General features: G+C 47.7%; 1 protein-coding gene across 4 annotated transcripts in view; it reads right to left on the bottom strand.

Annotated features, from left to right (window-relative positions):
• Window positions 1-855: 855 nt before the first annotated feature.
• Garre1 (granule associated Rac and RHOG effector 1) overlaps window positions 856-11,142 on the bottom strand; it is an 89,106-nt gene continuing 78,819 nt past the window's right edge. For all 4 annotated transcript variants that reach the window (XM_052712896.1, XM_052712892.1, XM_052712893.1 and 1 more), the window contains 5 exons: window positions 9,203-10,212; window positions 5,967-6,132; window positions 4,630-4,767; window positions 3,860-3,938; window positions 856-3,374 (listed from right to left, as the gene is read on the bottom strand). In XM_052712896.1, the coding sequence (XP_052568856.1) occupies window positions 3,066-3,374; window positions 3,860-3,938; window positions 4,630-4,767; window positions 5,967-6,132; window positions 9,203-10,212 (1,702 nt within the window). In that variant the 3' untranslated portion in view covers window positions 856-3,065. The remainder of the gene's footprint in view (window positions 3,375-3,859; window positions 3,939-4,629; window positions 4,768-5,966; window positions 6,133-9,202; window positions 10,213-11,142) is intronic.

The raw sequence follows: 11,142 nt of genomic DNA, 5'->3' as shown, positions 1-11,142 counted from the left end.
CCATCCAGGACATGGTAGGGCTACCATGCTTTTTTTTTTTTTTGTTTGTTTGTTTGTTTTTTGAGACAGGGTTTCTCTGTGTAGCTTTGTGCCTTTTCCTGGAACTCACTTGGTAGCCCAGGCTGGCCTCGAACTCACAGAGATCCGCCTGGCTCTGCCTCCCGAGTGCTGGGATTAAAGGCGTGCACCACCACCGCCTGGCCAGCTCCTTTCTTTCTTAACCACTGACATAAACGGAAGTAGCTAACAGTACTGGGCACAGAAGCCAAACAGGAGCACAGTAAGTCGTCTGTCTGTCTTCCTGCTGGTTGTTTACTTACTAGCACTGGGTACTCAACTCAGGGCCTTGGGCTTGCTAAGCTGTGTTCCACCACTGAAGTACAACCCAATTACCTCTATGGTGTTTTTGTCTGAGACAGGGTCTTATGTATCCCAGGCCGGCCTTGCACTGAGCCTCTTGTATCTACCTCTAAAAGGCGAAGATTACAGATGAGTTTACTGAGAGGCACAGGGCAGAAAACCCATCATTCCTGGGTTTGCTCCTTAGACAGGCTGTTGGGATAGGTCATAGCATCCTGCTTGAGGAGGGTGCTATGACCAACTCCAGAAAGAGTCCACACTCTTCTAGTCGTCACCTGCCCATGCAGAGGCTTCAGCCAGTTGACCTTAGAGAGGCCAATGACCTTGGGGGCTGCAGCCGGCTGACCTGCTCCCTGCCTGTGCGATCCCATCCCTTGAGAGGTCTGAGACTCAGAGGACAAGCTGACCTGGAAACCGGTTCCTGCACAGCTCTACCAAGTGAGTTATTGCTTCTGACATGTGTCCACTGCAGTTAATTTTAAATAAGATACAGAGTATTATTAAATGTATATTTTAATAAAGCCAATAGTTATTTACTTATAGGAGCTTTAAAAGTAAGATACAAAATGTCGAGTTCCAGTTTGGAAGGTCACAACTATTCACATGATGTCCTGCTGATGCCGAGCAAGGCAGCCATGCGTTGGCCGTGCTGAGGACACACTCACGCGCACATACATGCGCTTTGGCGAGACGCCTCTGCCAAGCGCAGCACCTGGGATTACCATTGTTCAGGGCAAGGCGGTGCTGGCAACAGCACCTATGTGGAGACTACACAAACTGCTTCACACGGTCTCACAGCCATGGAGACAAATGTCTTCCTTAATAGAGAAAAACAGACCAGAGGTGACAGTTAGTGTCACCTGTGCTGGGGCACCAAGGAGGGACCTTGGCCCAGGGTGAGGTCTTCAGGGAGGCACTATGAAAATGAGTACTGCAGGGGAATAGAACTCGAAACACAGGGCACTGTGGACACATTACTGAAGGAAATACAAAGTTTTTACAAGTAAAACAGCCACAAGGAACTCTGAACAGATTAGTGTGCACACTGTGACAGCTAACACAGACAGCAGCCACACAGGGCTGGTGTAAAGTACGTGCCTGGGGAACTCTATGTACAAAATAGTTCTCTGTAAACATGGTGAGGTGAAGGATCGTCAGTACAGGCAGAAGTGGCACCCCCACACAGCACAAATGACAACAGCCAGGGCCTCCAGCAGCTTGGAGACACAGTACTGAAAACACAGGGCTCAGACCTGACCCGGCAGACAGGTCCTCAATAGTATTCTTGTGTGTGAACTGTGTGTGCGTGTGGATGGTGTGTGTATACATAGATTCTTTTTGGTATTTTTAAATATAAATTTATCTGTAGAAAAATGAGAACATAAATGTGTTATTACAATCTTTGTTGGAAAAGCTTACATGGAGTTAGAAAGAATAAACCATTTATTAGTAGTTAACATATATTAAAATGGTTTAATGATTTAAGAAAATATAAAAAAAATTAATACTGTCAAACTTTCATACCAGAAAATATCATGGATTTTTCTCAATTAGACATTTTCAAAGATGAAATATGAAAATTTTAAATAAGTTTTATATAAAGAACTTTCTGCAACCTCAATTAATATATAGTGGGAAATGTCTACTCTATATAGATATATTTATTATTATTTCTCAATTGAAGCACCATTCAATTCTTCTGGATCCATTCTGGCTGGAAAATATCCCCAAATCTGTTTAATGGCACACGTTAACTAAAAGTGAGGTGGTTTTTTGTTGTTGCTGACTAAACAGAGACTTTGAATTCCTGTCTACATCATAATTCCTTTGTCTTTTGAGCCAGCTTGCAGATGTCACTGTGGTTCTGAGTGTGGGGGTCTTGGTGCAACCCCTCCCCACAGTTCCTTCCTTCAGGGAGTGTGGGTGCTGCCTTGGTCATGGTGAAGGAGCTGAGGGCAGCAGATGCAGCTTTACTCTGCTCTCGACGTGGGCCAAATGGTTCCATGGCGTGGCCAGGAGCAGCCTCTGAGAGCGGCCCCCCAATCCTGCTCTTGTAAATTACGTGAGCCTACACCCCTGGGCGCTTCTGAGCAGAGGAACTACCAACCCAGGGGAAGCCAGGTGGCCGCTTCTGATCACCAGTGTCTTGTATAAGCTTAAATGAAGCCAGCGCTGAGCTAGCCTCCAGCCAGTGTACCTGGGGTCTTAAGATAGCCACTGTGTTTTAGGCAGGAGACATTTTTAACTGAAAACCTACATGAGAAGTATCTATAAAATCAGTGACGGGTGTGGGTCCCACTCAGTGTGTTCAAGAAGAGGGTTTCAAAGAATGATCAGCTTTGTTCTCAGCCTGCAGGCCTCATGCCTTTCCCACATGCAGGACTGACAACCTTCGGACTGTGTTTTCCAAGTGTGGCCTCTGGCCACCTGCACCAGGATTACCTGAGGTGCTTGTTAAGCATGCAGATTGCCAGCATCCCCCTGAGTGTCAGAAATCTCCATCTTCAGCTGTCTCCCAGGGGTCTGCTACCTTCAAAGTTTGAGAAATCAGGCTTTAAAGACTAGGAGCTGCCAATCACCTCTGACCCAAGGAACATTTCCGTGCCTGGGACAGGGGTGCACTGGTCCTTTGGGGGCTAGTATCAGCTACTCAGCCCTGGGAACAGTTGCCCCAACAGCTTTGATGGGCAACAAGCTAGCTGTGGTCAGTACTGGGGCAAATAGGCTGGCCTGCGCTCAGCCTTCCCAGGGAAGGCCTTGAAGCCCTTGGGTGCTGCCTTGTGTGCTGGTGGAGGTGGGGGCTGGGGTGGTGTCTGCACATAGGTGAAGGAGGTGGTACTGCAGTCACTGGTTGCAGCCCACACAGGGGACTGCAGCATCTGCATGGTATCGTTCCACTGGCTGCCGGGACTGGAGACTCCATAGAGAGGTGCAGCAGGGCTGGGCAGCGTGCTGGGCAGTGGGGAAGGGTGCTGCCACGGTGCTTTGGGTGGCCATGTTTTGGTTTTGTTATCCTGGGGAACAGAAAAGAGTTCTTAGTGCCATTTGTGGTAAGTTGTCATTGTGTCCCACCCCACCCCACCCCCAGATCTCCCACCCTCCCCCCACAGCCTGGTGCAAGGGAAGTTCTTACAGTGACATCAGCACTCAATGCCTGTACAACCCACACAACAGTCTCGTAGCCCAACTGTGGAAGTGAATTCGTATGTCTGCACAGAAACACCGAGATATGTGTACAACTTCCACAGTGCTGGGGTATGTATTTACAGGGCCTCCCACCACTCATGCTCCCTCAGCCCTTACTCATATTTAACTGATCTGAACAGAGAGTGTGGCATGTGGCTCTCACATGAGACATACAGCAGAGCTTCCTCTACAAAAGACTGTACCAGCTGAGGTGACCATATCTCGCCATTTATGAGAAAATAATTCACCACCAAGAGGAGACCCCTTGTGACTTTGAGGCTCAAGGTCTTTAGCACGAGCCAGCTCACAGTACCTGGTTCACATCCTCCACTGTGGTAAGAAGAGGTGGTGAGGGCAGTGTGCTGGTCTCCTGCTCCCCGCTGCTGTGTTTCCTGAAATAATCAAGAGCTCAGAGCAGTGACCAGTTGGCTTCATCGTTGGGACTCAGACAGACTAAGTGCTTGCTCTTGGTCTCTAGGTCCCAGTCTAGGTGAGGAGGCCTTGGGTCCACCAAGGTCAGTGTGACATGGGAGGAGCCAGCATGCCTATAAAGCCCTTACAGGAAGTGGGCAGGAGTAGCAGCCAGCATGGAGATAGCACTGGCTGTTTTCACAGCTCTCTGAGGTAACCCGCTTTGGCTTCTCATGAATTTACTCAATAGTTACTGAAAATCTTTAACATACACTGGGTATGTTTGGGACTTAAAAAAAAAATACTTTGTGATAGAATATGACCAATATACATTGTTTACATGCATAAAACTGTCAAAGATTAAAATATTCTAGAACAATAAAAGCATGCTAGTTTGACATTGCTGAGTTAAAGGGGCAAGATACAGCATATCTGTGCCAGAGCTCCTCTAGACAGTACAGACCCCACAGGAGTGACCTCCTTCTCTCACAGAACACTGCCAGTGTCCCACCAGCCCCTCACAGATTCTGCAACCCCAGGCCAGCACCTTCCTCGTGGAAGATACATCGTGGAGGTGCCTCCAAGGCCTCTGTCCCCCGTCACAGGGCAAGCTGGCAGGAACAACGTTCTGGCTGTCCCACTCTCCAGTCCTTGGCTTAGCAATCTCCTTACCTTCTCTGTTTGACAGCAGCCACAAGGTCAGGCCCTGAAAACATGGAGAAGAGGCTATCCCCATTGGCCGAAGAGGTCTCATCACTGGAGCTGGCGGAATCTCCCTGAGCACCTGACCAGCCGCTGTGCAGGCTGTCCCTGAGAGTGGAGAGAAACTGGTCATGGACCTCCCACAGCCTTACCACAACTCCTAGACCAATTAGACTCTGCTGCCACTCCCTGCAAAACTTGACATTTCTTCCTTTCTCTTTAAAAGTGTCTTTACTTCCTTTTATTTCCCTGTGGGTGGTATGCAATTGGTTTTAGAGAAAAGTAAAGTGAGGATGCTCTTTCACCATCCAGACTTATTAACCAAGAAGTACTATAAGACACAAATTCATAGTCTCTCTTAAAGGTGTATTTATTCGTGCCTGCGTAAGTGTATGTGCACCACCTGTGTGCAGGTGCCCTCAGAAGCCACAAGAGGAGGGTCGACTCCCCTGAACTGAAGTTACAGATGGTTGTGAGCCACCATGTAGGTTCTGAGTCACTGAACCACCTCTCCAACTGGGTTATTTTTTCCCTCTGAAATGAGGCTTCTCTAAAGTAACTCGGGCTGGCCGAGAACTTGCTATGTAGTCCATGCTACCTTGAATTCACGACAGTTGTGCCCACCTCCCACATGCCAGGATTACAGGTGTGTCCCACCGTGTCCCACCGCCAAGACTTTCCAATGCACTAGAACTGGAGCATGCACCTTGGTTTTTGCTGGGCTGGGGATTGAGTGCAGGGCCTTGCACATGCTAGGTAAGCACTCTACCACAGAGCCACTGACCCCAGGCCTACTTTGCCTTCTGTGGGCTGTAACGACAGCATTCCACAAGTTCTTGGGTTTCACACCCAGGCTCTTTCACCAGAAAGACCACATGAAACACTGTTAAATAAGATCCCTACTGTACAAGGAAAAGGCTTGTTTGTTTTCTCTTGCTTTACTCCTAAGTTAGTATTTATATATTTTTAATTTTTTCTTTTAGCCCCCCTCCACAGTCTTTACAATTTTTTAAGAGATAAAAAAAATATTTTTTTTTAAATTTAAAAATATTTTAAAAACCTCATATATGTGTACTGCATTTACAAAAGGCTATCTTTCGGTACTCATTCATAACAGAGGTGTATTTATGTGGATACATCATACCCCTGGCATCCTATGTTAGGATCTGACCCCATGAAGATTTAGCCACTTCACACTTTCACTACCCGGTGAACATAAACGAGAAGCCAGTGGGCCTCCCCTTTAACTGAGGCTGTCTGGGGCATCCAGATCCAAAGTTGGCTTCCTTCCTGTAGGCAGAACTCACCCTTCTGTGAAGAACTCTGGCAAAGGCCAGGTCCGATGGGCATCGTCCATGGGCGGCCAGTTGCCCCGGGGATTGCCCGGCCGGCGGCCATGCTGGGCTTGCCGCTTCTGCTGCATTGCCTGGCTCACTCCGGCCACGTAGCGTGCAAATTCCGGGTCTGAGCCCACTGTGTAGAGACAGGAAAAATCGGGGTTTAAGGCCAAACTGACCTCTTCCTTTCTTCCCCTCCAAGGACGAGCTGTTGTACACACAGAACATATGTAAAGTTGGTTGCAGGCTATGGCTACTCCCTGCACAAGACAGAGCTTAGAGCACACAGGTCTGAGGCTGGGGTTGGCGTGTGTGGGGCTGTCAGCAGGAGTTATGCTAGGCTGGGTGTGAAGAGAGGACAAAGGACGAAGCTCTGAACTGTCCACAGCTACTTTTGGTTTTGCTTCTTGAGAAAAGATCTTGCTATGTGCCCACAAAGGACTACATAGCACAGACTGGCCTGGAACTCTCAGTGAACCCCTGACTCAGTCTCCCAAAGCTAACTGGGTTTTTGTTTGTTTGTTTGTTTGTTTTTCAAGACATGGTTTTTCTGTGTAACAGTCCTGGCTGTCCTGGCACTTGCTCTGTAGACCCGGCTGGCCTTGAACTCAAGAGAGATCCACCTGCCTCTGCCTCTTGGGTATTGGGATTAAAGATGTGCACCACTCGGCCCAGCTCCAAAAATATTTTTTTTTTTTTAAACACAAATAGGAATTCATTAAAAAATTTCAGGGGCTGGAAAGATGACTGAGCAAGTAAGAGTACTTGTTGCTCTTGCAGAAGGCCTTGGTTCAATTCCCAACACCCACATGATGGCTCACAACCATCCATAATTCCCAGATGCTCATGTGCACATTCATATACATAAAAAATCTACACTGGACATGGTGGCTCACGCCTTTAATCCCAGCAATCAGAAGGCAGAGATAGGTGGATCTCAGTGAGTTCAAGGCCAGCCTGGTCTACAGAGTGAGTTTCAAACCAGCCAAGGCTACATACTGAGACCTTCTCAAAACAAAACAAAAAATAAATCTAAAATTTATTTTTCAAAAATTTGTGTGAGTGTGAGACTGGAGCCATAGCTCATGGTTAAGAACCTTTGTTGCTTTTGTAGAGGCCCTGGATTCACGTCCAGGCACCCACATGTACGTGGCTCACAGCTATTGCAGCTCTTTCACCAATAGCTGTCTATAACTCTAGTCCCAGGGAACCTGAAGCCCTCGTCTAACTTCTGCAGGCACCAGGCATGCACACGGTGCACACCCATATACACAGGCAAACCATTCACACACATAAAAACTCAGAAGAATCTTTAATGTGTGTGTGTGTGTGCATGCCCTGGTGGGCATCTGGAAGCTAGCCAATGGCACTGGATCCTCAGGAGCTAGAGTTACAGAGGTGTAGAACTTTAGAAACTAAACTCACGTCTTCTGGAAGAGCAAAAGATACTCACAACAGCTGAGCCATCTCTATGAACTGACTTAAAATTTCCAATGTCTTACTACTGTGAATTTGCAGTATTTAACAACTTAAGAGAATCACATGATTTTTGACAAACTACATCATGGAATTTAACAAAGCCACATAGTGGACTATTTTCTTGAGTGCTGGGCAGCAGACTTGTCTGTTCAGTGTGACAAAGACCAAATTTCAGAATGCATTAAGATACAGCTGAACACTCTGCACAGGACTGAACAGTGATGTGCAGGGCAGCAAAACAAAACAAACCCAAACCAGAACAGAGGCCTATTACCAACAAGAAGGTAATAGGTGGGGCCAGGGATATGGTCCAGGTGTAGAGAGAGGGTCTGCCTAACATGCACGAGGACCTGGGATGCCTCTCCAGAACAGAAGGAAAAAAAAAACAACCCGAAAGATAGGAATACTAAATGAAATGTGAACCCACCTGCACATTGTGAACCTTCAGGTTGGCAGAGACTGTTAAGATGCCTGTTTGGGAGAAGGAAAGGACCAGTGCGAGGGAGGGACAAAAGAGGTAGCTGTGAGCAAAATGCTCAAGGACACACCTTTGAAAATGGCATAATGAGCCAAGTGGACAAAAAGAAAAACAAAAGAAATGTTAGTGTTGGCTAGGCAGTGTTGGCGAATGCCTTTTAATCCTAGCATTTGGGAGGCGGAGGCAGGCAGATCTCTGTGAGTTTGAGGCTAGTCTGGTCTACTACACAGAGAAATTCTGGAGAGAGAGGGGGGGGGGAGAGAGGAGGAGAGAGAGGGAGAGGGAGGGAGGGAGGGGGGGGGAGGGGGAGAGAGAGAGAGAGAGAGAGAGAGAGAGAGAGAGAGAGAGAGAAGAAAAGAAATGCTAGTATCTTCCATCAAATTTCATTTCTTTCTTTTTTTGATAGGTTCTCACTATAGCCCAGGATGGCCTCAACTCAGAGACCTGCCTCTGCCTCCCCAATGCTTGGGTTAAAGGTGTACACCATCACACCTGCCTTAATTTCTCTTTTTAAAAACATGTATTTGTTTCGCCTGCATGTATGTCTGTGCACATGCACACAGCACCCACTCAGACCAGAAGAGGAAGTGAACCCAGGTCCTCTGCAAGAGTAGCTGGTGCTCTTAACCACTAAGCCAGCTTTCTAGCCCAAGGTTCCAAATTGAAAACCTATCATGGCTACAGAGTAAATCTGAGGTCAACCTGGCAAATTACTGAGACTCTGTTTCAAAATTTAAAAAATGAAAGACAGGCTGGGTATATGGCTCAGTGGTGGAGTGCTTGCTTACCATGTGAGAGGCCCTGGGTTCAATCCCCAGTACCAGAAAAAGTAAAAAATAAAATAAAATAATAGGATTACAAAATCGGGGCTCTTGCCATGCAGTGGTGAACCTTTAATCCCAGCACTCGGGAGGCAGAGGCAAGTGATTTCAAGGTGGTCTCTGTGAATTCGAGGCCAGCCTGGTCTACAGAGCGAGTTCCACAGCAGCCAAGGCTACATGGGGCCTTACCTTCTCAGCTACCTCCCCAGTCTGCTTCTCGTTCTTGCTACATCTCCCTGCACTTGACAGCAGACAGACAGAAGGTCCTAAAGACAGCTAAGGGGCAGGGGCGGTGCTTACTAGTAGAACACACTAGTACACACATGTAGTGTACCTTCATAAAGCTTGTAGCAGATAAGCCTCTCAGATTTCATCAGGGACTGTGTTGTATCTTTAAATGGGGTGAGCAGTGGGAAGGCCTCACCTACCTGCAGGATCAAAAGGCAAAATCTCTCCCAGCATTCCAAAGACTCCATCACTTTGGTCACGGTTTGGCCAGGTGTTATTCCTAGGTCCCTGTGGCTTCTGTCCCAAAACTTCTGACATCATATTGTCCATATAGCTGCTCACTAGGCCCAAGCTGTACAAGTCAGAGCTGAGATCAGATATGCCAGGCCACTGACCAAGAGGAGACAGACCCGCTGCCATGGGCGGTGCTGGCTGCTGAGATGAGCCATGTACCCATTTCCCAGGTGCCCGAGGCTGGGGTGGAGTCTGCTGTGATCCAATGGGTTGGAGCAGGTGTTGGTAGTACTGGACCTGGGGCTGTTGTTGCTTTGGAGACTGCTGTTGAGGTGCCAGGCCTTGCTGGGGTGCCAGAGGCGTGTGTGCCCCAGCCTGGGGGGGCCGCAGTGGAGCGGCCATTGGCAGTGACGGCTGCTGTGGTTGAATGGTTCCTGCCTTCTGTTCAGTCACCATGGCAGTGGCAGTAGAATTACGCCTTGTCACTAGCGGGGACCCCTGATGGGACTGGCCCATGGTAAAGCCTGAGAGAAAATCTATCACTTCCTGCATTTCCTGATCAGTGGGTAAGTTCATGCCCTTCTCATCCTTGCTATCATCAACATGCAGGAAGTTCTCATGACTCTCCAGGAGAAAACCATTGGCCATTGGATTACTGGAATTCTGAGCCGACTGGGAAGGGTCTGGAGTCCTAGGGAAGTTACCAATGTTCAAAATGCTCTGTAACCGTGTATCAATATTGCCTGGCATCTTGGCCTTCTCCTCTGAACACCCAGTTGTGAAGACGGTTTTGGAATAGTGTGTGCTGCTGGAGCTGGTGCATGACACCTTCTTGGTGAACCGAGATGTTAGTTTGGAGAAGGTCTTCTGCAGGCCTGAGGATTTGCTTCCATTTCCAGAGGGCAGGTCAGTCTGGTTCCCAAAATCACAGATGTCCCTTTGTAGCTGGATCTGTATACAGGGCAGAGCTTGTTCCCTATTTGAATAGGAGGAAAAGAAAAGAGGAAGTTGGAGAATGAAAGCCTTTTTTGCTGTGGATTACTAACTAGCACGATGATGTTTTAAGCCTCAGCACTACAAAGTGGGCAAGTGAGCTACAGGGAGACGGAGGAAAGAAGGGACAAGAACTTGCCTGACTTTGAGAAAAGGACCTTTCTGGTGGTGTCCTGGTTGATTTTTTTTTTTTTAATCAACCTGACATAAACTAGTTATCTGGGAATTGGAACCTCCATTGACAGGCAATGCTATAGGTAAGACTGGGCATTTTCTTTTCTTTCCTTCTTTTTAAAATTTATTTATTATGTATACAGTGTTCTGGCTGCATGTGTGCCTGCAGGCCAGAAGAGGGCACCAGATCTCATTATAGATGGTTATAAGCCACCATGTGGTTGCTGGGAATTGAACTCAGGACCTTTGGAAGAACAGCCAGTGCTCTTAACCTCTGAGGCATCTCTCCAGCCCCCATGACTGGGCATTTTCTTTTCTTTTTTGGTTTTTTGAGACAGGGTTTCTCTGTGTAACCTTGGCTGTCCTGGAACTCACTCTGTAGACCAGGGTGGCCTCGAACTCACAGAGATCTGCCTGCCTCTGCCTCCTGAGTGCTGGAATTAAAGGCATGCTACACCATTGCCTGGAGTGGGCATTTTCTTTCTTTTTTAAAAAAGATTTATTTATTTATTATGTTTACGGTGTTCTGTCTGCATGTATGCCTACATGCCACAAGAGGGCACCAGATCTCATTATAGATGGTTGTGAGACACTATATGGTGCTGGGAATTGAATTCAGGACCTCTGGAAGAGCAATCAGTGCTATTAACCGCTGAGCCAGCTCTTCAGCCCCACATGGGAATTTTCTTGATCAATGATTGATGAGGGAGGGCCCAGCCCACTACGGGCAGTGCCACCC

This window comes from Peromyscus californicus, unplaced genomic scaffold (genome assembly GCF_007827085.1).
Source record: "Peromyscus californicus insignis strain IS unplaced genomic scaffold, ASM782708v3 Scaffold_4__1_contigs__length_199733344, whole genome shotgun sequence".
Taxonomy (NCBI): domain Eukaryota; kingdom Metazoa; phylum Chordata; class Mammalia; order Rodentia; family Cricetidae; genus Peromyscus; species Peromyscus californicus.
Note: the sequence above shows the minus strand (reverse complement) of the source record. Positions and strands in the feature narration are given on the sequence as shown.